General features: G+C 49.6%; 9 protein-coding genes across 9 annotated transcripts; 6 read left to right on the forward strand and 3 right to left on the reverse strand.

Moving 5' to 3' along the window:
• On the forward strand, positions 1–842 carry CH63R_05543 (Copper transporter ctr4; the record flags this gene model as incomplete). The annotated part of the gene is made up of 4 exons (XM_018300518.1): positions 1–129; positions 203–231; positions 297–632; positions 704–842. The coding sequence occupies 4 exons, from the start codon at positions 1–3 to the stop codon at positions 840–842; spliced, it is 633 nt and encodes a 210-aa protein (XP_018158368.1).
• A 316-nt stretch (positions 843–1158) lies between these two features.
• Positions 1159–1548, forward strand: CH63R_05544 (uncharacterized protein; the record flags this gene model as incomplete). The annotated part of the gene is made up of 2 exons (XM_018300519.1): positions 1159–1173; positions 1315–1548. 2 exons carry the CDS (start codon positions 1159–1161, stop codon positions 1546–1548), a joined length of 249 nt encoding a protein of 82 aa, XP_018158369.1.
• Positions 1549–1934: 386 nt separating this feature from the next.
• CH63R_05545 (uncharacterized protein) lies at positions 1935–2885 on the reverse strand (the record flags this gene model as incomplete). The annotated part of the gene is made up of 1 exon (XM_018300520.1): positions 1935–2885. The coding sequence occupies one exon, from the start codon at positions 2883–2885 to the stop codon at positions 1935–1937; it is 951 nt and encodes a 316-aa protein (XP_018158370.1).
• A 2263-nt stretch (positions 2886–5148) lies between these two features.
• On the forward strand, positions 5149–6300 carry CH63R_05546 (Monooxygenase; the record flags this gene model as incomplete). Its single annotated transcript, XM_018300521.1, has 3 exons — positions 5149–5887; positions 5944–6041; positions 6118–6300. The coding sequence occupies 3 exons, from the start codon at positions 5149–5151 to the stop codon at positions 6298–6300; spliced, it is 1020 nt and encodes a 339-aa protein (XP_018158371.1).
• A 1208-nt stretch (positions 6301–7508) lies between these two features.
• CH63R_05547 (Alpha/beta hydrolase) lies at positions 7509–8571 on the forward strand (the record flags this gene model as incomplete). Its single annotated transcript, XM_018300522.1, has 2 exons — positions 7509–7901; positions 7963–8571. 2 exons carry the CDS (start codon positions 7509–7511, stop codon positions 8569–8571), a joined length of 1002 nt encoding a protein of 333 aa, XP_018158372.1.
• A 1455-nt stretch (positions 8572–10026) lies between these two features.
• Positions 10027–10786, forward strand: CH63R_05548 (Ankyrin-like protein; the record flags this gene model as incomplete). Its single annotated transcript, XM_018300523.1, has 3 exons — positions 10027–10197; positions 10335–10475; positions 10592–10786. 3 exons carry the CDS (start codon positions 10027–10029, stop codon positions 10784–10786), a joined length of 507 nt encoding a protein of 168 aa, XP_018158373.1.
• A 1457-nt stretch (positions 10787–12243) lies between these two features.
• CH63R_05549 (Acetoin reductase) lies at positions 12244–13336 on the reverse strand (the record flags this gene model as incomplete). Its single annotated transcript, XM_018300524.1, has 4 exons — positions 12244–12609; positions 12678–12852; positions 12944–13192; positions 13290–13336. The coding sequence occupies 4 exons, from the start codon at positions 13334–13336 to the stop codon at positions 12244–12246; spliced, it is 837 nt and encodes a 278-aa protein (XP_018158374.1).
• Positions 13337–14541: 1205 nt separating this feature from the next.
• Positions 14542–15120, forward strand: CH63R_05550 (Peptide-methionine (S)-S-oxide reductase; the record flags this gene model as incomplete). Its single annotated transcript, XM_018300525.1, has 1 exon — positions 14542–15120. One exon carries the CDS (start codon positions 14542–14544, stop codon positions 15118–15120), a length of 579 nt encoding a protein of 192 aa, XP_018158375.1.
• A 675-nt stretch (positions 15121–15795) lies between these two features.
• CH63R_05551 (Bax Inhibitor family protein) lies at positions 15796–16914 on the reverse strand (the record flags this gene model as incomplete). Its single annotated transcript, XM_018300526.1, has 2 exons — positions 15796–16282; positions 16352–16914. 2 exons carry the CDS (start codon positions 16912–16914, stop codon positions 15796–15798), a joined length of 1050 nt encoding a protein of 349 aa, XP_018158376.1.
• Positions 16915–26750: the final 9836 nt, after the last annotated feature.

The following is a 26750-nucleotide window of genomic DNA, read 5'->3' on the forward strand; positions in this document are numbered from 1 at the left end:
ATGGATCACGGCTCGATGAACATGGCCACCACCACCGCCGCCATGGCTGCCACAGGCACCATGAGCATGCCCGCAGCCACTAGCAGCAAGGCCGCCATGTCCATGGGAGGCAGCGGTTGCAAGATTTCTGTATGCATTCACACCGACACCCTATCCATTGCCTATATCTGTCTCAGTAGTCGAGCTAACTTGATCTCCTCAGATGCTCTGGAACTACAACACTATTGGATCGTAAGCAACACCATACCACCCATACCACCCCCGACGCACTGTGCGCTAACACCCTTTCCTCTCAGTTGCTTCATCAGCAGCTCCTGGAAGATCACCTCCAACGGCATGTTCGCCGGCTCCCTTATCGGCGTCATCCTTCTCGTCATCCTCCTCGAGGCATTGCGCCGCGCCGTCAAGGAGTACGACCGATACCTCATCCGCACCCACAAGGCCCGCTACGCCGATGCCGGCGCCGCCTCCCCGAGCTCCGCCAGCGCCGACGACCACGCCAAGGGCCCTTCGTCCTCCGCCGCCGCCGTCCGCTCCAACGTCGTCCCGCCCTTTCGTCCCAACGTCTTCCAGCAGGCCGTCCGTGCCCTTATCCACGTCTGCCAGTTCGCTGTCGCCTACTTTGTCATGCTGTAAGCCGTTTTCTGCCCGGTCTCGCGTGTCACCACTCCGAGACAATGCTGACTCTCTGCCTCTCCCCCAGTCTCGCCATGTACTACAATGGCTACATGATCATTTGCATCTTCATCGGCTCCTACATTGGCGCATTCCTCTTCCAGTGGGAGACCCTGTTTGACGAGCCCACTTCCGCCGCCAGAGAGGCCACCGTCTGCTGCGGTTGAATATCTACATTGTCTTGGAATTCGGTCTTGCGAGACATGAGACGACGTCACTGCGGAGGATCCATAATAATATACCCCACGCAACACCCAGTTGCCACGATGCTTTTCATAATGCAACGTTGATAGATACGATAATCAGTTCAATAATAAGACTGAGTGTTTTCACAACGACATGCATGGAGTGTACCAAACCCTCGAAACTCACATAGTTCTCAATTTGCCACAGATTTCTGCAAACAAGCGCTCGTTTCTGAATAGTCCAAAATGGAGAGTACCTTTACCCCACGACACTTGTCGAGTTTTCTACGGCACGTTGATGTGGGTGTTCGATGTAAGCTAGATCGACCATACGATACATGCACCGGTAAGAGACGTTCGATTCCGACCGGGAGTACCTCCCAGCGCAAGGTGACCCTGGCACAGGACAAGACGGCCATGGATCCTACGGGGGGCAACTGCAAGGGCAGGTTAGGCACTCACCAAGGAGGAGAGACGGAAATCCATCTTCGCTCTCATCGACATCTTCATCCTCGTCCGCAGGAGCGACGGCGGCTTTTTCCATCAACAGGCCGCTGACCATATGGGCCATGCTCCTCAGCGGCCTTGCATGGCCAAGGTCGGCACCGACCAGGGGCCCGCCGCTGTGTGCCGCGACGTCAGGCGCGGGACCAAGTGCATCACCGTCGCCCACTCGGACGGGTTGTAGGCGAGTGCTGTCGTGCGGCTGGTGTGTATGGACCTGACCCGGCCCGACGCGCTGATGCCAGTGCAGCGACAGGCGATCCAGTGGCGTGGTGTCGTAAGACTCTATAGTAACAGAGCTGCCGGATTTGCATAAACAGGGCGAGGGCACATATGATGTACGTTGTTGCCGTCGGCAGCCACTTATTGCCGGTATTTGTTTAACGGACTTTGGACTGCCGGGTTGGTGCGTTAATCCCACCCCGCCGTTCTCGCATATTCCCATCACTTGTGATACCAACAATATCTCTTTGACAAGAGTTTCACCGAGGTTGTGTCTTAGGTTTATGCATCGGGCGACTCCTAGCCTACATAAGTCGCTGCAAGAACCTAAATGGTGTGTCGGATCTGTCAAACATATTCGCGTTCCTGGGGCCGAACCAAACCCTGGAGCAGTTCATCATCTTTCCATCGGACGAGGGCCTCGTCCCTCCACTTGTCCCACCCTTCGTCCCCAAGATTGAAGGCTGATTGAAGCCCCATGAATAGATCCAAAAACGTCTTGCGGTCCGAGGAAGGGCTCTCGGGACCCAGAGCAAAAAAGAATCTCTGAGCCTTCCTGCCCTGCATCACACAGTCGGAGAGATCTTTGCGGCCCCTTTCCCCAAATATTTCCGCCAGCCGCACTTCGTCTGGGGCCAGCTCGTTGGAGCCCCCGTAAAACTTCCCCAGTGGCCACATCATGCATGGCGAACTGAAAGCCTCCGGCTTGGAAGCGGTCCGGGTCCACTCCCAGTCGATGATTCCTACGATATCATACGATTCGTTGACGAGGATGTGGTCGCCCTTGTCATCGGGATGCTTGAGAAAGAATCGGTTTTCTGACGGACCATCCGCCCAGAGTCCGCTGGCAACATCCAGACGAAAGCGATGTGCAAGATAGGTATCCACCGCATTGTCGGCTCCAATCTCGCCGTTGGCTATCATCGAAAGGTACGACTTGACGATGGCGACTGACGCTTCTAGGGAAGAAGCAAAAGGGCCAGGCAGTCCTCCAGCTCCCATCCGGTAAGTTGCGTGTTGGGCAATGCCTTGCACCACGAACTCGGCAGGGCGTCTGACGGTGAAGATGGATCCCATAGTTTCGAAGGGGTGCCTTTCTATGTCCAGAAACACATCAACCAGCTGTTGCATGATCTTCTCTCTCTGTATCGGAGTCGTCGCTTGCCAAATCAAAGGGTGCCCATCAAGCTTCTCCATCAGGATGTAGCTAGCTCCCACGGAGTTTTCCGGATCAGACTCACAAGCCCAATCAAAGATTTCAGGGACGGGGATGCTGGTGTTCTCTTGAAGATAGCACATGGTTGCCGCTTCGCTCCGGAGAATACAGTCACGGACTTCCTCAGGTGGTGACGTGGTCCTGATGAGTCGGAGGCGTGCCAGCCATACGACGTTGTCTTCAAAGACAATATCGGCGTGGCAGTTTTGATGTCCCATCATTGAAGAGAGGTGCTTGCGTGACAGGTCAATGGTACAGGGGATACCGCCCCTTAACTCCGATGCCGAGAGCATAGCTTGGAGCAATCTGTCCGGCGACATAGCTCGTCGATGTGACGAGCCTCGGTGGACGCGTATTTCTCGGAAAACGAAGACCAGTCCTTCTATAGGTAGTAAGTATGAGCTCTAACCTGCGAATCCCGACTGACCACTGGGTTTGGGCATTTGTGGAACGGCTCCGAAAGGTGTGTGCGACAGAGGTGGCTGTCACAACATAGACAGTCTCCCAGTCTTTGGACGGCAGGCTTTGTACAGGTCTCAAAGTCGCACGACCACAGAGGCATCGTGAGGGTGGTGCTCGACGAGAAGTTTGAGAAATGGCGGTGATGGAGGGGGGATGGATGGACGGGCGGGCAAAATCGAACGCCCAACGCTTAGTCTTAGTCGCTTACCTTCTTTCAGTCCAATCATGGTAGGTGGTCGCTGGTTACACCCAACCGTTTGCTTGTCACCCGCATACGAAATGTGCCATCTAGTCACTGCCTCGATTTTTCATGTCAGCCGCTAATAATCCAGATGGTTTGGGTTTCTGTTGGAGTGAAACGTGAGTGTTGACATCACAGGCTACGCACATATGAGAAGATGCCTTTCGGCAAAGTGAGAGACAGCAGGCTTAGTCTGTTTCCTCTGATGTCTAATGGACGGAAGGGAAAAGGCCATACGGGCCCTCGGCGGCGGGATGCCCCTGTAGACGGGGCGGCCAATCGTCGGACCGTGCTAAAAATGACGCCGGACTGGCCGGTTCAGCAGGGATCAGTCCGGTTCATGCGAACGTCGCCGATCCCCCCCTTTTTTACGCCCGTATGCCCCGTGAACTCGGGCTGTCGTGCGGGCTCAGCTCGTGGGAGCCGTTCGGGCAGCTGGCCTATTCCAATTTCCAGCATTTCAGGTGCTTCATCAAGCTGAATCACCTGAACCACAATATAGTGCTTGGCTCTCGCGCTTAATTCACATCTCCTTTGTCAACTTACATGCCGGCCGATCTACTAAGATGAAGAAAACCCTGGGATGGTAGCAAACCGGTGTTCATCTGAAGTGTTCAATTTTTCTTCTAATGTCTAAGAATCTATCAAGTTTTATCTGATCAACAGCACCTTACTATTCACTACATTACAAACAGGCCGAGGACTTTGTATGAAGACTTCGTCATGGGCTAGATGACGGAGCAAGGCCTATCACCGGCGTCTTCATAACCAGTAGACTCGGAGTGCTCCGCGTTAGTAACCGGAAAGAAATGAGATAAGAAAACTACGGAATGGTCGGCGATCTATTTTAGAAGCATCATGTCAGCCACAACAGCAAACAGAGTCTGTTCGGGTCCAGGGACAACCCCTAGAGACTTGTTGGCGTTGAACTTTAAACTAACTTTACATGCTCCGCGACCCCAGGTCAGTAAAGAAGACAGTAATCACAGAAAGTATCCTCAGCCTCTTCCGTGAGCCTGCAATTTATGCAATTTCCCTCTACGTTATTGATTTTCATCTGCGTCGCCGGCCTCGGCATCCACTGGGAGTTGATGTAAAAGGCAGTTTAGACCCCAAAGTCCAGTTACTCCCCCCCCCTCCCCCCTTTTCATTTCGTCGGCGGCTCCAACCAGGGATAAGACTAGAAGAACGCAAGCGAACCCGAACCTTCACCACTGTGTTGATCGACACCATCGCGGGAAGAGACAGGGCATCCCGGACTCCCGCCCGGGTTCGTCCTCTGAACACGAACAGGCCAAGAGAGCACAACGGAGACCCCGTATGGCTTCAACAGGCGGACCACATGGGCCTGCCGCTGCGGATTTTGGTCTTGGCGTTGATTTTCGACGCTAGTGACGGTTCCCACGATGTGCCTCAGCAAGGACTCTCGGGAGCATAACGCAGGACGATCTCTATAAAGAGGATACCAATGCCAACCTAACAGACTTTTCCGTTCCCACCACTTCACTCGCTCGGCAGGTCTTGCACAGTTTCTTCGTTCGCTCATTCCCTAATCTTCTAGTTGCTTCCTGGCTTGGGGCAGTCCTTCGTTACATTGAATCCACCCACTTGCCACCCCATTGTTAATAATTCATTTCGCAATCATGATGCTCTCCCGCTCGATCCTTGTATTCTTCTCTCTCGCAGTCGCCGTTGGCGCGAGTGCTATCCCCCGTGCCGATGGCGCCTGCACCGACCCGGCCGTCCGCAAGGAGTGGCGCGAGCTTACTGACCCCGAGAAGGCCGAGTACATCCGCGCCGCTGTGTGTCTGCGCAAGCTACCCAAGACGAAGTATGCCCAAATCAACGCTGTCACCACTAGGCTAGACGACCTGGTCTACACCCACTTCACCCTCAGGACGATAATTCACTTCGTGGCCAACTTCCTCCCCTGGCACCGATATTTGTTGAAGGTGCACGAGGACCTGCTACGCAATGAGTGCGGCTACACCGGCGCCCAGCCGTACTGGGACTGGACCATCGATGCCGACGCCCAGAACATAACCGGCTCGCCCATCTTTGACCCCGTCACCGGTTTCGGCGGCGATGGTCAGTACACCGGCAGCCCCGAGCCGGGCTTCCAGCGCTGCGTGATCGACGGCCCCTTTGCAAACACAAACTTGACGCTGGCGATGGGGTGGCCCGAGACGAACGTCCGCGGCGACCGCCTGCACTGCCTGACGCGCGTGTTCAACTCCGGCCAGGGTAACGATGCGAATGGCAACCCCATCGTTGGCGACATGCAGTTGAGAGCGTACAACACTCAGGTCATGAACGCCATCTATGCCTTTGACAATTTTGCCGACATGGCCACCATCCTGGAGGAACTGCCGCACTCAATGAGTCTGTCGTTCCCTATCTATCTTGCTTCACCTTCGTCGTACTAACACCTCTCCCAGTTCACAGAGTCATCTCCGGCGACATGGGTCCCACCACCGCGCCCAACGAGCCTCTCTTTTTCCTACACCACGCCAACGTTGACCGTGCCTGGGCCAAGGTTCGCCTCCTCCCCTCCCTCTTTTCTGGGTTTTTTTTTGACGGAGAGAGTGCACTTTTCTAACACTCAAAAACAGTGGCAGGGGCGTAATGAAACGCGCCTGAACGATTATTCTGGCTTCCAAGACACCGGCCGCACCATTCCGGCCTCGATCACTGACACCATGCCCGTCCTGGAGCTTTCTGACACTACGATCACTGTCAAAGACTATATGGATACCCAGGCCGGCCCTCTTTGCTACACCTACTCATCCATGTAATTGGTTGGCTTGCGCGGTGGGCTCGGCGTGCTGTGGTGGATATAATCACTGTACATAGAGAGATGGGAGCAGCTACGCGGATATGATTTTGTAGCTCTCAGGTTCAACTGTAAATTTTAGACGGAAAGCGAATGCCAATTCCATGTTCATACACGAATGCACTTTTTGAACGTTGCTGGCCCACTTTCAATAATCTGTAAATGTGTAGATGCTGGGCTGAAAGCGGAAGATGTTCTTCTTGCCTTGCTTATTGATTCACCGTTCGGCTCGCAAGACGAAAATTCCCAAGCCACCAAGCTATGTCTGTATCTGCTACTGGTCAGAGAGGACTTCTTGTTTGATTTGGTTGTCTTGCTGAGATGTCTACCTGCATCCACAAAAACCGTTGGGAAAACACCACTGTAATGTCTCGATGTGAGTATTGAGTAAGTCTCTAAGCTGTGTCTAGCGATTGTCAGTGTCTGAAATATCGGGAGCTGTGAGTGAAACATGGCTGGGCAGTAATTGCAAGTTGCAGTACTTTTATGTTGTGGTCTCTCTGTCAAGTCTCGGGAGATTTTGTGCTGACTCTTTTACCCGCTCAAATAGCACTATCCATGGTGCCTTTTCTGAGAAATTGAACAGAATACCAAAGAAGCCAAGTTTCGCCTTGGCTTTCGCTACAAATTCGTCATGAATTCGCAAAGCGATTGCCCTCTGTTACTGGCAGGTTTCCTAGTCCGTAGTTGAGTCCCTCATCATTCAAAGCCCTGATTGCATTGAGTTGCTCATGGAATAAATCGAAACACCACGATTTCCAAAAGGAATCGGGTCATTTTGCGAGACATTGTTTTACCACCAGCGATAGGCAGCAGCTAACTGGCCCATCTGTAGTCATCTGCCCCGGAAACCATTATGCTGACGGACTAATCTGTGCGCCATCCTCATCAGAAACCACCCGTCTTACGTTTTGAACTGTCGTGTACAGAGTGCTTACCTCTCAAATTTACCTTGGGAACATCCGAGAGTGGCGCACACCATCGGGTACCTTCGGAGGCCTACGGCGGTTTACCAGCAACCGAATGCATTGGAGCTGGTACTTGGCACCTACTGAACATACCAGCCCCGTAAGCACCAAGGTCCAATGACAAAGGCTACATAACGACGAAACCTCCGCGAATCTGCCCCGGCACGCTCCTTGGAAGACACGCGCAATTTTCTTCGCCATAATGTCGGTATCGTATATCAAGTCTTTGGTGTTTGGAGGCAGCAGCCCAGATATCAGCGCAGAGACCTCAGCATCCCGATCCTCCGAGTGCCAATCGGTTCCAGAGCCGGACACTTCTGACACCTTGACGCTCCCAGACGGTCGAAAGATCGGCTACGCGCAGTTCGGACTGGCGACCGGAAAACCCGTCTTCTACTGCCATGGCCTACCCGGCTCTCGTGTCGAGGCCGGCCACCTCCACAAGGCCGCCATGGATGTCGGCGCTCGCATCATCGCGACAGATCGCCCGGGGATGGGGTTGAGCACGTTTCAGCACGGACGGACACTTCTCGATCATCCAAAGGACCTGGAGCAGCTTGCTGAGCATCTTCGGCTGCCAGAATACGCCGTGATGGTGCGTAGATAGCCTTCTTTTGAATTTTGTATGCTCTGCTGCTAACTCCTTGGCCACGTAGGGCGTGTCAGGCGGCGGTCCGTATGCACTTGCGTGTGCGGCCTCGATGCCTCGTGAGAAGCTCAAGTGCGTGTCAATCGTGTGTGGTATCGGACCGCCTGACATCGGCATGGCCGGAGCCGGCTGGTTCCACTGGCTTGGGTTCACATACGGGTGGCGCTATGCCCCACGCCTCGCGGGGTGGTTTTTCCACCGGCAGGGGCGCTTCCATCTGTCCGACGAGGAGCGGCTTGAGCTGCAGCTGCAGGAGGCGGAAAAGAACAAGGCGACGTTCCCACGCCAGGAGAACGGGATCTGGGACGACAGGGAGATTGTCGGGCGCATGGTCATGACAAGCCGGCAGTACTACGCCCAGGGGATTGACGGCGTGAGCCACGACGGCTACTTGGATGGCACGGAGTTTGGTTTCCGCATAGAGGATATTCGCTCCGACCTCCCTGTGCGGCTGTGGTACGGGAAGGACGACACGTTCGTCCCTGCGAACCACGGCAGGCAGATTGCCAGGCGTCTGGGGACCAACGCCCATCTCAGAGTAGAGGATGACACGCACGCAAGTATCTTCTTCAGGTGGAGGAAGGAGGTGCTGGCGGACCTGGTGAGTAACATGTAGGGAGCCTAGGGCACGCTCTCTGTAAATAACGCTAAAGCATCGCCGCTCAATAAATGAAATTCCCCTTCCAATGAGGGCGGCGTCTTGCTTGAACGGAACTCAGACCTTGTTTCCCAATGCCAACACTCGAAAGAAATGGGGAGCCAGTGTCATATGATCTAGTTGTAAGCATGTAGTAAGGTGTCTGTAACCGTTTATACAACAGCAAGCTATGCAATGCTTCGACTAGGCAACATTTACAACATGTGACCAGGATTGAGAAATTAAGAAGGCTCAATCAGAAATGTGACCGGCTCTCTATGTTGATGCTACAGCGCATGTCTTTCGGATGATAAGTGACCGGGGGGCGTGGGCCCGGGCCGGGCCGGGCAACTGACCCTGTCCCGTTGGGCATCTCCGGTGGAGACATTGAACCCCGTTTACTAACTTGGAAGGTGGAAGTACTCGGCACACTGGTGAGCCCCGCCATGCCTGCGCACACCTTTTTTTTTATCAGTGAAGGTTGTCATAAGCCTCAGACCTTCTTCCGCTGGATCTGGCATACTGACTGGATATCTCGGTTTTGAAACTAGTTGACGAGACGGTCAGAGTGCCTCGATTTTACGAAATACTTGACATCCATGAAGCACCTCTAGCCTAATGGGCCGGCATCATAAAGCTTGAAATGTGGCTGTTCCCGCGAGGCTCGTTGCTGAAATCGATGGGCCACAAATCGACAAGGCTCTCAGAGCGTCGCACGCTAACCTCGGCCAGACCGATTTAGTGTCAATTTAATCCTGTTGTTCTGGCGTACGATCCGAGAAGTGTCTTCAGTCGAATGATACAAGCACGCAAAATGAACTTGAACAACACTGCAGGCTGAAAACAATTAAAGACACAATGCTTTTGCTCACGACTTACGTTATGATCAGTGTGTATCATTTACGGAACTTTCTGTGCAGACCACAACCTTCCAGCGCTGGGCCCTCGTTTGTATGATGATCAATGGAATAAATCATCAACTTAAGGTTTCAGCTACGCAATCTTGCACAATAGCACCTAAATAGGCCCGGCACATTCTGTTCCTCACCTTCCAATCCAAAACCTGTCTAAAAATCCATGATTCCTATAACTGATGAATTTCTTATGCTGGAAATAGATGATAAGGCGAAGTCGGTTTCTGACTGTTTGCACCTTTTACAGTTTGTCACACAACACTCACATAAAGAGAGAGGGTTACTTCAACTGAGGAGAACGCATGCAGAGGAATTACCGCTGGGTCCGAGCCAATCATGTCCCGGCTTAGTAATGATTTCTCGAACATTCGCCCCAACTTTACTGGATAGCCATACGTCGCTTCCTCTCACCTCACCCGTCGTCGTCCATGTTGACATCGCCAATCCTTGCCGACATAGCGGAACACTAGCGTCCACGGAACGATTACGCAACCATTTTCTCTTCCATCGATACTCCATCATGAGCGGGACTACCCTGACGTCCGCCACGGCGTTCTCGCCCTCGCTGGAGGCCATCAAGCTGGCCGCCAGCATGTACAACGCTGCCCGCGAGGGCAACAAGAGCGTCCTCGAGGAGGCCATCCTCGACGGCCTACCGCCCAACCTGACGAACGAAAAGGGGGATACCTTGGTAGGTGCTTATGCAAAACCGCCAATGTCTCCGTGGCGGACTTTGTGCTGCTTGTTCCTTGTTTTATCACTTGTTCTGGTGGACTGGGTCGAAGATGCTGGTCCCAAAGTCACGGCGTGGGCTAACGCGTAGAATAGCTAATGTTGGCGGCCTACTACGGGCACGCGGACCTGGTCAAGCTCCTGATACAGCACGGGGCGGACCCCAACAGACTGAACGACAAGCGTCAGAGTCCTCTTGCAGGCGCCGTCTTCAAGGGCTTAGATCCTGTGATTGAGGTGAGTTGAGGACGCCATAGGACCAGCGACACTTGCCCAGGCAGCCCTTCCCAAGCATTGGGGGGCGGCCTAGCTGCGATGCTGGCGCAATATTCGAGAGGTGCCAGTGCTAACAGGGCCCCGGACAGGTCCTTCTGGAAGGCGGTGCTGACCCGGAGTACGGCACGCCCTCGGCGATCCAGTGTCTTTCCATGTTCAAGCAAGAGGGCAAGTGGGCCGAGAAGTTCGAGTCGGCGCCCGGGCGAGGAAAGGCGAAGGCTGTTCCCCAGGACGAGAGCGAGGAGAGGGCACCCGAGAGGTTCAAGGCGTGAGCGATGCTCGGCGAGACGCCAGCGTTCACCGGCGGTTCTTCACGGTGCTCAGGACACTTGATAGGTGTCCATTTTTATTTTGTTTCCTTTTGAATGCATTTAGCGCTCATCGTCTCAGCTGGGAGCTGGTCGGAAAAAAGATGTTTGAGTCACTCCGAGAGTCCGAGAACGTTTATTCCACATCCCAGGATGAGTAGATCGCCAACAGATCGAAAGACACCCAAAGGTCCAAAGTGATTCACAAGAATCAGAACATTGTTCAGTTTACAGCGCACTTGTCCTAAACCACATCGATCCCGGCTCAGCGGCAAATGAATGGATAAGAGGAGTATCGGAAAAGCTAGACCGCCCCAATGGCCTCCGTGTTCGACAACGTCACGATGTAGTTGTTTATTGAGAATGAGAAGAAACAATACTCTGGCACATGCTCGCTAAATCGTGTCGCAAGCCGGAGCCAACGAACGTGCGATTGTATGAACTCCTTCTTCTGCTGGGTGATGGTGTGCTCCTCGTGCGGGAGTCTTCCAGGTCGTTTGTCATCACAAGTCATTGCATCAAGCCCAAATGGCTTGCAATCATTTCATACGTGTGTATGCAAATCCATTGTAGAGTTTGCAACAGACAGCATGAACGGAGGAGGATAAAAAAAAACATCTTCTAGGTTATATCTTTCTGCACAAAGCAACCCCGCTTACCCACGATTTCCTCTGTGACTTCTGTATTTTGGGGGTTTCGCCGCCGCAACTCGCTGCTCCGACCACAGGGAGAGGCTCTTTCCATGTAGTTTCCCATCCGAGTACCGTCACCTGCGCCGCCGGGGTTGGCGGACGCGGGACCCACCACGGAGCCGGTTGTCGCCGATGGAGATCCGGTCGAGTCCTTGGGGCTTGGCACCGCGCTCTCAGTGCGATGCGGCCCCAGGGAAATTGCTGGTGTGCTTGTACAACCAGTACTGGTTATCAGCTGGAAGGCAGTTGCACCCAGCCAATGTTGGCTTCCGTACTGTACCGAGTCAAAGACCCCAGCACAATCTAAGCATGACTCTGTCGGGACGGCCTCCCATCACCCAGCAAAATAATCATGGAAGCTTGGAATACAAGGGCATGCACTTTTCAATCCAGAACTAAGGAATTCCCAGAATTTTGATGGACCAGCCATAGAGAAGTAACGGCACTGCTGAGTCTCGTCATAGCTCAGAACAATGTTGGGCCTCCCGGGTTGAAGGGGACAGTGTGCGCCTCCAGCAGGAAACTCGCCATCATCACCAACCGGCCATTGTTGACGCGATATTTCTCGCGGTGTAGCGTGAATGAACTGATCCGACAGAAAAGGACGAAATCATTATTTCCATAATCCCCCGATGCTATAATTACAATTGGCTCATCCTCAGTACAAGACAAGACTTGAGCAGCTACTGCGGTCACGAACCCCCCTCACTCTCACGACATACATACAGGCTACGTGTAAATGATGCCGCCGTCCACGATCTGGGTCTGGCCGGTGACGTGGTCGCTGTCCGGGCTGGCGAGGAAGCTGACGAGCTTGGCGACGTCCTCGGGCACGCTGGTGCGCTTCTGGGCGATGAGCTCGCTCGTGTACTTCTTGATGGTGTCGCCTTTTTTGGCGCCCGTCTTCTCGCCCAGCTTCTCGTCGATGAGGTCCCACATGGCGGTGCCGACGATGCCGGGCGCGTAGGCGTTGACGGTGATGTTGTGCTCGGCGTACTCCATGGCGCTAGCCTGCGTCAGGCCGCGGACGGCCCACTTGGAGGCCGAGTAGTGCGAGAGGAGGGCGAAGGGCTTGAAGCCGACAATGGAGGAACACTTGGGGGCGGGTCCGTCAGCGATTTGGAAGGGGGGGGATGATTGGGGGGATGAGCCCGGGAACGTACGCCGATAATCTTGCCCGGGCGGTCGGGCGTGCAGTTGCCCTGCTTGATCATCTGCTTCGCGGCGGCCTGGTAGCAGTGCTGCACGCCAAAGACGTTGACGCGGAACATGTTTTCGAACTCGTCCTCGGTGATGTCCAAAAGGGGCTTGACCTGGGCGATGCCGGCGTTGGCGATCCTTTGCGTGCGGTTTCAGCAGCCTTTCCCTAACGGACTTTTTACCCCATCCCCCGATAGGGAGGTTAGAGTGAGAGGGAGGCAAGACTAACATGGTGTTTAGGGGCCCTAGCTCGTCGACAGCCTTCTGGACCATTCCCTGGACCTCGCCGAGGCTCCGTACGTCGGCCGTGGCGACGACGGAGCGGCGGCCGAGGCGGCGGATTTCATCGGCGACCCCGTGGCTGCCGGCCTCGTTGGCGGCGATGTCGTTGACGCAGACATCGTAGCCGTCGCGGGCGAGGCGGAGGGCGACGGCGCGGCCGATGCCCCGCGCGGAGCCGGTCACAATCACGACGCGGCTGTAGACGATGACTGTTAGCGGCGGCGGCCTTCGCCAACGAATGCTACGTGTCTCTCATTGAGACGGCATGACACGGCGTGGGGTAGATGACGGACCTCGCTTGAGCGGCGGCGGCTTTTGTTGCTCCCACGAACGCGCTCATGATTCTGATTAATGGGATTTTAGGAATGGTATTGGATTAGATTCAAGATGATGAAGATGAGCGACTACAAGCACTGAGTGAGTGACGGCAACCATCTACCGCTCTCGGGCCGTCTCTCCCTCTCCTTTATGGACATGGAAAACAGGAACAAGCCAAGATCGAACCACCACGGGCTGGGACCCCGCAGTAAACTGCTCACAACGCGGGCACGCGGGCACGCGGGGTCGAGGAGGCCGAACAAACTCCAGCGAGGGGAGGGGGGAAAGGATGCCGGGAAATCCTGTAACGATCCCTACGTCCGGTGAGAATCCCATGCGGCAAAGCGCCATGCTCATTCGAGGGGAACACGGTGCTATTTTGACGGCCCCCAACGAGACTCTGAACACCGACCCTGGCGAGGGCGCGGGCAGTGACAAGCTTCGAGAGCTTCGAGCTTCGAGCTTCGAGGTCCCACGTGAAGAGGGGGGGGGGGGTTCTACTCTTGCTCTAGCATTATTTAAAGAAGAAGACTTCTGCTCCATTCCATCTACAGCACGGTACAGAGTAGGGCCCGCTCGGCGTTGCGGTTCGGGAGGGTGCTTGGAAAAGGATCTCCGAACCGGCGTCCCGATTTGTCATGCACTCCACGTTTTCGACGGGGCGACTAGGGGGGGGGGCGGTCCAAGTGGTGACTTCAACACTTTTCCCCTGTGTGTGTGTGCGTGTGTGTCGGTCGCTCTGCCGAAGGTGCCCCTCCCCCCCCCCTCCAGGAGCTGGAGTTTAGGGAGAGGTGGCGAGGGAGGGTTCCGGAGCGTTGGAATCGAGCTGTGACGCGCAGGTGGCGGCGGAGGGGGTTTTGTGTTTGTGTGTATATGTAGATATCTGCAGAACATCCGTCACTCAACTTAAAAGAACAAAACAGTCCACTTCGGCCTTTACGTTTCTACAGATACAGATACTGTATTACATGTCACATACACAAACACACATATACACCTGGGTATCTCTCTTCACCTTCCCGTCTCATCCAAGCGTCATACCGCCCGAAAATCACGATTGCGCCGAACCGCCGACCCCCACCGCCACAGCTCCACGGCGGTCTAGTAACAATCTTCTTCCTTTTCTTCTTCTTCTTTTCCCTTCTCCCTTTTCTCCTCCCCCTCCCACAGACAATGATCTCCAGCTTCTTCTCTCGCCTCGCCCGTCCCTTCACCACCTCGACAACAATGTCCGTCAACCCCTCCTCCAACTCCGCCGCAGCCGCCGCCGCCGGCCCCACGATCCCCGAGGGCGCCCAAAAAGCCACCATCGCCGCCGGCTGCTTCTGGGGCGTCGAGCACCTCTACCGCAAGCACTTCCAGGGCAAGGGGCTCATCGACGCCCGCGTCGGCTACATCGGCGGCGACCTCGCCAACCCGACCTATCGCGCCGTCTGCGGCGGCGACACGGGCCACGCCGAGGCGCTGCAGGTCGTCTTCCAGCCCGCCGACGTGAGCTACCGCCAGCTCCTCGAGTTCTTCTACCGCATGCACGACCCGACCACGGCGAGCCGGCAGGGCCCGGACACGGGGCCGCAGTACCGCAGCGCCATCTTCTTCCACGACGCCGAGCAGGAGAAGGTCGCGCGCGAGGTGACGCGCCTCGCCAACGAGCAGTGGTACGGCGGCAAGATCGTCACCGACGTCATCCCGGCAGGCCAGTGGTGGGACGCCGAGCAGTACCACCAGCTGTACCTGAACAAGAACCCGAGCGGATACGAGTGCCCGAGCCATTTCCTGCGGACGTTCCCGCCGCTCAAGGGCTGACTCCGTGACGGTGATGGAATCGATGCCGACGGCGACGGCGATGCCGACAACGGCGTTCGTGGAGACTGCGACGGACGGAATGGCGGAGGAGGACGAGGCAAGAGTCGGCTGTAACGATATGGGTTTTCATTTCAACTTTGGGAAATCATCATGATGCACGGGATGCTTCGGGGCTTGGGTTCTTCTTCCCCCCTCCTTATTATGGGACGTAGACTGAGAACTGCCTTCTGAGGCGATGAATAGCGCTCAACCGCTTTGCTTTTTTTTCAAGCACTTGATACCAGCCCTGAGTCACTGAATGTGACGAAAGAATGTCCATTGATATGCATAACATCGCGGCGAGTCTAGAGAGGGACATCTTGTCGCAGCCTAAATAGCGTTAATTGGCAAAATGACAAGACTACGGTCTACGCGCACAAAAACGACTTTTAACCAAGTTTGAACTTTTTTGTTGATTCAGTCAGGTATTATACATAAAAAAACAAAACTTCTAGCCCTTGGGCATCGTCGAAGTACAGGAGAGGGGTTTCTTTTTCCTCTTAGGTGTTCCTCCCACCGTAGGTGTGTGTGTGTGCACTATGTGCCCCCACAACCGGCAAGATCTGATTATTTCATTCGTATCCTCCACCGCCGCTCTTTCCAAGCCCGACCCGGCTCAAGTCTGTCGCATAGCCTTTATCTCCTACGGTTCTGCTGCATCGTCAGGATCTGAACCATGCGCACAAAGATGTTGATAAAGTCAAGCTCGAGGGCGATGCTCTCGTTGACCGCGTCCTTGCGGATGACACCGCGCTCGGCGAGACGGGCGTGGTGCAGAATCTTCTGCACATCGTAGAGGGTGAAACCGCCGAAGACGGCAAGACCACCGTACAGCGAGATGCTCTCCGTCAGCGCGAGGGTGCGGACAGCGGTGACGGGCAGCAGCATCGGGGCCATGCTCGAGGCGAGGACGACGCCAAGGCCGGCAAGGAGGGGCCCGCCGATGTAAAGGTACTTGTCCTGCTTGGCGGTGGCGCCGACGATGGACAAGCTGCCCATCATGGCGACGGTGTAGAGGCCGGCGCGAGCGAGGAGCGCACCCGGGACCATCGTGAGCATCGGAGCGATCATGGCGGCCTGGGTGGCGTTGAAGGCGGCCCACATGGCGTACTTGGGAATGTAGCTGTTTCCACTCAGTCAGTCTCTTCTGTTCCAATTTCAAGAGGGCCAGGAGATCCGAGGTTCGACTTACTTGTCAGGCGAGATGGCGCGGGTGCCGTACATGGTGGCGAAGCTGAGAGCGAGACCGCCGAGACCGACGACCCAGGGGTTAGTCACCATCAGGCGGTAGACGAAGCCCGACTTGATCATCTGGCGAGCGCTCATGGCGATGATGCCGACGCCCAGACCGGTGTGGAGGAAGGTGTCGTTGAGGTACTCGCGCTCGTAGACGGGCATGCCACCGTCGTCGCGGGTCTCGCGGTTGAAGACGAGGTTGATAGCCACGAGGGAGCCGCCGAAGATGGCGCCCGTAACCAACAGCTTGCGCATGGGGCTCGACTGGTTGCCGTAGGCGCCGGGCGCGGCCTGTTGCATGTAGGTCCTCGAGGAGCCGCGGAAGGCGTTGCGGGCAGCGGCGGCGAACGAGGTCGAGGTGAGGCCGGCGGCGGAAGATCTGGTAGTCTTGGGAGAGGCCTGGTGGAAGGCCCGGGTGGCCGTCGTGCGGAAGACGGCCGAGGCCGAGGGTTGGGAGAGTTGCGGGAGACGCTGCGCCAGGCGCGCAGGCCCATGGCGGAGGGCGATGCTGAACGACATGGTGATGTGCGCTTTTATGTGTGTGTATGTGCGCGTTCTCCTTCGTTTGCTTGTGTTTCGATGCAGAAACAAATGGGAGGTCAGGTTGGAAGTTGATTGCGGTTGCAATATATTTCGCAGTCGTGGGTGCCCGCTGGAGGCAATGACGAATGACGCTTCTCACTCTTTCGCGGGTATTCGGAACTGTTTGTGGCTTAGGCATCTGCTTAGCTAAAGCCTTTTCCGGTCATGTGAGTGGGCGGGGAGAACCTGGTGGAAATCCTGTCGGTGGCTTCTCTTCCCGCTTAACTCCGACACGGACCTTGACGGATATTGGAGTTTGCAGTTCCAGCTGGTCCCGGCTGTTTTAACACTGCCACCCGCTGTGTAACGGATGCTGACTCATCAACAGCTGGGAATGCTCTCTCTCTCACTTGCGTTCGTCTCCGTCTCCTCCCTTACCCTCACCTCGGCGCAAGTGCCTGGTGCAAATACTACAGTCTGGTCCAGCCCTTTTACATCGCTCGCTCTCTGCCTTTGCATTCCCGAATTAGCAATGCGACAGGTGGCAATGTGGGGGAGCTACACCTGCCGTTAGGGTCGATTGCTCGAATGACACGGCATTAAATCTCCGTGCCAACATCATCACACACTCTCTCGTCTTGTCGTCACCATTAGAAACCGCCGTGGGACCAAAGCTTGCTGAGTTACTGATCCGGGCCTGAGAGTGGGCTAAGATCTCCTCGTCCGAGTCGCCTTCTAAACATGGACTGCTGGGCAGCAGCTTTCACATACGACAAGTCTAAACCCCCAGGAAAGCAGCACACACCAACTCTTTTTTCTACCGCCCTGTCTCGCGAGCTCCAAAACAGCCAAGCATCCGAAAGTACGGCCGCTCGACTAGCTCCTCTACCCCGCCGTTCCTGGCCAATCTCTCAGCATGACTTGAATCACCACCGTTGCATTGGCTGATAGATCATGCTCCCTCGGCCGGGGCTGGCCTGCCTTGGACCAGCCTCGAGACTGCTCCCGCTCGACTGATGATGCCTCCATCAAACTAAGTTTTCTTCTAGCCTTAAAAGAAACGACCGGTGACACCTCCCGTAGCGGTCATCCGTTCGTGCAAATTAGCCGTTTGTGTCTGTCGTCAAACAACGAGCCCCGTCGCCCAAAAACGCCAACCCAATCTCGCATTGCTCAACTCGCGCTGCCGCCGACTTGCTTCGTCCGAATCCTAGCGCCGCGCCGTTCGGCTCCTCCTGACCTGTTCATGCATGCGTGTCAACGCTTGTCTTGTCTGTCAAGACCGTCCCCATCGCCCGACTCTGCGATCCGGATAATCAATACATCGGACGAGTCACGAAGGCTCACGACGTGTGTCACTAACACCGCGCCTATTAGCCCCCTGACGGACACCGAAGGGGCGTTTACTGGGGCCTCGTAGGTCCTTCTGGGGTTAAAGCTTTATTTCCTTCGACCTCAACTGTAGACGTAGGTAAGCTGACCATCGGGGGGGGGGGGGGTAACATGACCTAACTAGGTCAAGTGACTAGCGCCAGTAGGTCAGCTAACTAATTTTCTAATTAGCTAATTAATAAGGCAGTAGGTTAAGTAACTAATTTTCTAATTAGCCTATAGGTGTACAGACTACTTACTAATTGCGCACTACTAATTGTACTCTAATTTACTCCTATTTAAGCCCCCCTTTTATTCTAATTCCTTCTACTTTCCCTCTATAACTCCTTTAATAATAGTATATACCCCCCCCCCTTCCTTCCCTTAGGGACTTAGTAAACTATTTTTTAACTAATTTTAAATTAGTTTAATTAATTTACTATATAATACCTTCCTATAAGTAGTTAGTAAGTTATTTTAATTTAGAATTTATTTAGAATAAGTTTAGAATTAATTCTAAAATAGACTAATTACTGAACTTACTATATAGGTAATTTTATTAGTAGTAAGAATAAGTACTTTAAGAATCTTCCTACTTTTAAGTATAATAAAGTAAGTAATTCTTATTTAATTCTTAATTAGTTTTAAATTAATTCTAAATTAATTTAGAATAGAGAAGTTAAACTTACTCTTAGTAAAGTCTACTACTATTTTAGTAGAATTACTAGCTCTATTACTTATAGTAAGGTATATTAAATTAATTCTAAACTAATTCTAAACTACTCTTAAATTAGTTTTAAATTAATTCTAAATAGAATAACTAATTTTCTTTAGAATTAAATTTAAAGAATTACATTTGTAAGTATAAATTGTAGAGTATTTAAATTAAAGTTAAGAGCTAGAAGTCTAGAGCTAATTCTATTAATAAGAATAATAAAGTAGTTAGTAAGTAATTTAGAATAAATTCTAAATTAATTCTAAATTAATTCTAAATAGAATTCTATAATTAAATTTTAAGTTATATTACTAGTGCCCTTAGTAATAGTAATATAAAAACTTCTTTTAAGAAATAGAAGGTAGCTACTCCCCCCCCCCTTCTACTTCTTCCTATACGTAAGTGTAGTAATAATATAGTAGTAAGTAATTCTAAATTAATTTAGAATTAACGTACACGCATAGCGAGTCGGCCAACATAGCGAGCCGGCCACTCCTTATCGCTAGAAAAAGCCCCTTTTCTAACTATTTATTAAAAAGTAGATTCTTAACTAATAAAGACCTAGTTTTTAGCATTAGATAACGATAAGAGTTAGATTTTAAGAAATAATAGTATTAAAATTATTATCTCTTTCTAGCCTATATTACTAAGCTTACCTCTTATCTAGGCCTCTAGATAAGAGGATTACTAAGAACCTAGGGTTAGGAAGAGACAATAATTTCTACAATATTATTTCTTAAAATCTAACTCTTATCGTTATCTAATACTAAAAACTAGGTCTTTATTAGTTAAGAATCTACTTTTTAATAAATAGTTAGAAAAGGGGCTTTTTCTAGCGATAAGGAGTGGCCGGCTCGCTATGTTGGCCGACTCGCTATGCGTGTACGTTAATTCTAAACTAATTCTAGACTAATTTAAGTTAATTTTACTTAAATGCACTAAAATACTAGTATACATAAGAAAGCTAAGTATACTTACTGCAATAGTATTAAGTCTAGTAAGTCTTATCTCCTAAAGTAATTTAAAAGTAATTTAGAACTAATTCTAAATTACTTAGAGTACCCTCCTCCTACTTATAATTAAGAGTATAAGATTTAAGCTTAATTTAAGGACCCTATAGTAATTAAGGAGTTTAAGGAGGAATAATTAATTTAGAATTAGTTTAGAATTATTCTAGAACTAGTTTAGGTATTTAAGATACTTAGGGAGAGAATTTAGGAAGAATATTAAATTACTTTAGAATTAGTTTAGAAATAATTTAAATACTGCATACAACTTATTTTCCTATATAAGTATTTTATAATACTTATTTATAATTATACTAATATATATAATTATAATATTATATTTATAATACTTATTTATAATTATACTAATATATATAATTATAATATTATATTTATAATAACTACTTATTTATAATTATACTAATATATATAGTAGTTTATAAATTATAATTTATAAATTACTATATTATATTAAAATAAATTAAGTAATTAAAATAAAATATTTTATAATTAAATATATTTTAATAATATTTTAAATTACTAATAAGTAGTAAAATAAAGTAAGTACTAAGAATTAAATTAAAAGTAAATTAAAAAGTAGTTTATTAAATATAATACTTCTTATATATATAATTATTATATTTAAACTAAATAATTAATATTTACTTTAAATTCTAATTTTTACTTTAAAATATATTTTATATTACTTTATTATAAGTATATATAATAAATATTATATTACTATAATAAAAGTATATTTAAAGTAACGTAGTTCACAAGTGAATGAATCACACAAGTGAGTGAATCACTTTTCTAGACTTTGTACGACCTACCTTTCCCTTTAATTTTCTCCACCTACAACTATGGTACGACATTCAAACGAAAGCGATTTAGTCCTAGCGCTTAATGCGCTCAAATCAAACCCAAAATTAAGCGTGCGAAAGGCTGCATCTCACTATAATGTGTCATTCTCTACCCTCCAGCGACGAAAACACGGCCAACCTGCCAGACGCGACATCCGACCACCCTGCCAGAATTTAATCTCGTACGAAGAGGAGACTATTGTGCAATACATTATTGACCTGGATTCGCGAGCATTTTCGCCACGCCTTAGTGCTGTTCGAGAAATGGCCGATCGACTGCTTCGCGACCGCGGCGCGCGACGCGTCGGAACAAACTGGGCCTCAAACTTCGTACGACGACGACCTGAGCTCCAGACGCGTTTTAATCGAAGAATCGACTATCAGAGAGTCCTCTGCGAAGATCCGGACGCGTATCGCGCGTGGTTTTCCCTCGTACAAAACACAATTGCGAAGTACGGGATAGACGATACCGATATCTATAACTTCGATGAGACTGGGTTTGCGATGGGCAAGATGTCCTCTGAAATGGTTGTTACAGCCTCTGAACGACGTGGCAAGCCAAGAGGAGCACAACAAGGGAATCAGGAATGGGTTACAGTAATCCAGGGCATTGGGTCGTGCGGCTATTCTATCCCGCCGTACATCATCTTTGCAGGCAAGGTCCATCTTGACTCCTGGACGTGCGACAGCCCCCTCCCACCCGACTGGGTAATTACACTTACAGAAAATGGTTGGACGACAAATGAGAAAGGCCTAGAATGGGTACAGCACTTTGATTTCCATACAAGGAGTCGTACGAAGGGTGCTTACCGCCTCCTCATCCTTGATGGCCACGAAAGCCACCATTCTGTCGATTTTGAGCTATACTGCAAGGAGCAGAACATTATTACGCTCTGTATGCCCCCTCATTCATCGCACAAGCTCCAGCCTCTTGATGTTGGGTGCTTTAGTCCCTTAAAACGGGCGTACAGCCAAGAAATCGAGGTCCTTATGCGGGTGCACATTACGCATATTGCAAAGGAAGACTTCCTCCCAGCCTTTTATAAGGCGTACGACAAGGCAATGACAACATCAAACATTCAAGCAGGCTTTAGAGCAACTGGCCTTGTCCCGTACGATCCGGAATATGTGATTTCACAGCTAGATGTGAAGCTTCGTACGCCATCACCTCCAGGTTCTTCTGCTGGCTTACCAGCAGCTTGGGTCCCAAAGACGCCAAACAACCCAATTGAGTTTGATTCACATTCTGATTTTATTACGAATCGCATCGTACGACATCAGAATAGCTCCCCAACGTCAATTATTGGGTATATGCAGCAGCTGAAGAAAGGAATTATGGTGGTAGCCCATAACCAGGTTTTGATGCAGGCACAAATGACTGAGTATCAAGAGGCAAATGAGCGTATGAGCCGCCGTCGCCGTACGAAAAAAAAACAGCTTCAGAAAGGTGGAACACTTACAATCAATCAGGCAAAAGATATAAAGTCTCAAATTGATGTAACAGAGCAGTTACAGGTAGAAACAGGTCAAAGTAGTGGTCGTGCGAGGAGGACAGAAACGCGCGCGCGACGATGTGGCATCTGCGGAGAGACTGGACATAATGCTCGCACATGTCAGAAAGTTGAATCTACCTCTGAAGAAGAGGATTCTAAATAGTTTGAATTAATTTAAGGTGTTATGGTTAATTTCTCTTACACTTTGTCGTACGGGTGCTAGAAAAGTGATTCACTCACTTGTGTGATTCATTCACTTGTGAACTACGTTATAATATAAAATAAAATAATAAATAAATAAATTTATATAAGTAGTATTATAATACTTAATTAAACTTTATATTATATATTTATTTATTATTTTATATTATAACGTGGCTGATAAGCGAGTCGATCACCCAACCACGACTACATTACAAACCCAAGAAGACATCAATATCAACACCACTAGATCAATTAACGCTACTAAGAATTCTCTTCCTCAGTCGTTTCTACATCAAACTGACACGTTCGCGCATTGTGTCCTGTGTTTCCGCACACGCCACACCGTCGTTGACCCGATTCAGTCCTTGGCTTACGACCACTCCTCCGACGCGTTTCCTCATAAACCTGTGCTGTTGCGTCCCTCTGCGACTGTATATCCTCTGCATCAGCTACAGTAAGACTTCCTCCTTGCTGGAGACGCGTTTTCTTAGCTCTCCGACGTCGGCTTAGTGTGCTGTTTTCCTCTCGAAGAGTTTTGTTCTCCGCCCTCAGGAATGCATTCTCATGCATTATTCCTAGTGTTCCTTTAAGAATATAGTCAACGTCGTTATTGATAGGTGTTGGGGAGCTATTTTGATGACGGGCAATTCGATCCTTGATCAGTGTTGACTGAGAAGTTGCTTCTGTTGGGTTGTTTGGTGTCCTGGAAACCCAAGGGAGCGGTGTTGTTGGAAGTGATCCTGGAGGCGTTGGAGTGCGTAACTTGACGTCCAGCTTTGATAATACACTTTCTGCACTCAGAGGGACAAGCCCGGAGCCTCTGAAACCTCCCTGGATATTCTTTCCCGTAAGTGCTTGTGTAAAGGCCTCACGAAACGCTGGAAAGAAGTCTTCCTTCGTAATATGGGTTACACCTCGCCGCATCTTATCCTCAATTTGTCGACCGTACGCCGTTTTGAGAGGCCCAAAGCATCCTACATCTAAGGGCTGAAGTAGATGAGATGAATGAGCCGGCATACAGAGTGTGACGATGTTACTCTCCTGACAATATAGCTCAAAACCTGCGGAGTGGTGGCTTTCATGCCCATCGACGATGAGGAGGCGATGAGGACCTCTTGCACGTGGCTTTGAATGACAATCGAAGTGTTTGACCCAATTTAGGCCTATCTCGTTTGTTGTCCATCCGTTTTCAGATGTTGCGATAACCCAGTCGTGTGGGAGATCTGTTTCAGTGTACCAGGTTGAGAGGTGATAATGGCCTGCAACGATGATGTATGGCGGGACGCTGTAGCCTGACGAACTTATGGCTTGGATAACTGTAACCCATTCCCGATTACCAGGCTGCACCATTTTCGTGTTTGATCGCCTTTCAGCACTCGTTACAACCATGCCAGCTGCGATCTGGCCCATCATGAAACCAGTCTCATCAAAGTTGTAGATATCAGACTCTTGGATACCGTACTTTACGATTGTGTTCTTCACAAGGGCAAACCAGCTGCAAATAGCCTGTGGATCTTCGCATTGGGCTCTCTTGTAGTCATACTTGCGAAAAAAACGCGTCCGAAGCTGTGGTTGTCGTTTGATGAAGTTCGACGCCCAGCGCTTCCCAACCGGTCGCGCGCCACGGTCGGCAAGCAGGTGATTGGCCATTTCTTCAACACCACTGATCCGGGGAGGAAACGATCGGGCATCTAGGTCAAGAATGTACTTAACTAGCTTCTCTTCTTCAAGCAGCGTCAAATTCCGTAATTTCGGCATGATGTCGCGTCGCGAAGGTTTTCCATTAAGTCGGTCGCGTAATGTTGTGAAGGGTACTGAATAGATCCGTGCTGCAGCTCGAATACTAAGATTTGGAGTGTTTTTAATCGCTTGAACCGCTAGGATCAATTGCGCTTCTTTGTTTGATGACGACATTCTTTATGGTCGATGGACGTGTGTTGAAAGCGGGAAGATGGTATGATCGCGGTTGGGTGATCGACTCGCTTGTCTGATCGACTCGCTTATCAGCCACGTTAATGTAATTTGTATTTATTTCTAAATTAGTTTAAAATTAATTTGCAATTAGTTTAGAAGTAGTTCTTACTATAGTATTTTAATTTTCACTTATTACTTGCAAATAAGTAATACTATTCTATAGTCTAATTTTAAATTTCTTCTCCTTAAAGTACTAATTAAATAAGTTAAAAGTAAGACTAGTACTTAATAGGAGGAAATCCTATAGAATAAATCTTACCTTTAGTACTTACTTAACTCTAATACTTATAAGTAGTAGTAATCTAGCTAATACTAAATATATACTATTCTAGAATTAAGTTTAAATTAATTCTAAAGTAATTACTAATAGTACTTATACTATAGTTAGACTATATAATTTAGATTCTATAATCCTCTTAAAAGGGCAAATAGAATGTCTCCTATTTAAAGTAATAAAGTTGTACTCTAGCCTATTTAAGTAAAAGAATTAGAATTACTCTAGAATTAGTTCTAAATTAATTCTAAATTACTTATACAACTGCCTTTTTCTTTAAGCTTAGCTTAAGTACTTTCCTTTAAAGTAGTTTAATTTCCTTAATAATTTTAGAGGTAATTTTATTATAGCTCTAATAGAGTAGAAATTAGTTAAAGTAGGAGTAAGTTTTCCCACTTATATATTTATATATTAAATAAAAATATACTGCATTTTGCAGAAAAGCTAAAGTAATTTACTTAAGTAGAAAGATGCAAGTATAATTATACTAAATCTACTCTAAATTAATTTAGAATTAATTCTAAATTAATTCTATACTTACTATATTCTAAAGTATTTAAATATCCTCTAAATTAAGAATTTAAATATTAATAGTATAAAGAATACTCTAACTACTTATCTCTAAGTACTTAATAAAATTAAATATAAATATTATTCTTTATATAAGTATATAAATATTATAAAAACTAGTATACTTAACTTAAGTAGAATTTAATAATATAAGTATTAATAGGAGGTCTTTATAATTAGTTTAGAATAAATTCTAAGTCTATTAGGAATTAATACTAGAAGAAGTTACTTAGAGTTACTTACTTCTTAGCTTCTTAATACTCTATTAGAGTACTAAATACACTTATAGGCTGTAAAGTTGTCCCTCTCTACTATATTTTAAGTATAGGGATGAAAAATAAGTACAATCTTATTAAATAGAGGAAAAGTACTCTCTTCTAGTTTAGTATTTATTCTAAATTAATTCCTAATTAATTTAGAATAAAGTAGGATTAATTAATAACTAATAAAAAGAAATATATAAGGGGGAAGTTTAATTAACTAGGGAGGTTACCTAACTATAGTTAGGTAACCTTTGTAGCACCCTACTTTTCTAGTCACTTGACCTGGTTAGGTTATGTTACCCCCCCCCCATCCGATGGTCAGCTTACCTGTGTCCTCACCTCAACTATGCTCAGCATGCATGCTGAAGGAGGGCCTGACCAATTCCAGCTAATCAATGAGTTCATAACCACCGCTTGGCCGATCTCCAGCGTCGTCCGTCGTCAATCCGAGAATAGGATAGAATCATCCGCACTCCACACTCTGGCACAAACACCCCCAGCATCCCCAACGCTCGCACAGTGACACCGCAGGCCGGCTAGCACGTCCCCCCCTCGAGCGGGCCCATCCATCATCGCAAGCTCAGACCGTTCAGAGTCGTTGCGCGTCTTGGACCGGTCTTTTGAGACACATGATCGGCCTCGGGTCCAGCACGGGAAGTGGACCGCTGGAAGCTCATGTGCGGTTAGAGAACTAGGTGACGAGAGCCATTCTGACGTCCAACGCGGGCAGCAAAGCCGCCCAACCGTTTCCCTTTTGCCTGTTGTCCGTGGGCGACTGCCCCAGCCTGTACGAAAGGGCGAAAGAGATGATGAAATATGATACTTGGCCGCGGACCGCTGACTCGACAACGTCGTCACACGTCCGGTAAAACTGATCTACAGAGACCCACGAGGCCCCAAACAGCAGCACGATGCCGGGATCAGGAAGAAACAACCCGCCCGACCAACACTCGGTTCGGCATAAAAAAACATGCATGGATTTACTACCTCGTTTCCAGTGTTAGCGCCCTGACTACAAGCAGTTAGTTGTGTTATTCCAAACTGAGCCCCCCATTGGGGGCGACCACCCCGCACGGGGTCGCAGCATCCAACGAACGAT

This window comes from Colletotrichum higginsianum, chromosome 4 (assembly GCF_001672515.1).
Source record: "Colletotrichum higginsianum IMI 349063 chromosome 4, whole genome shotgun sequence".
NCBI lineage: Eukaryota > Fungi > Ascomycota > Sordariomycetes > Glomerellales > Glomerellaceae > Colletotrichum > Colletotrichum higginsianum.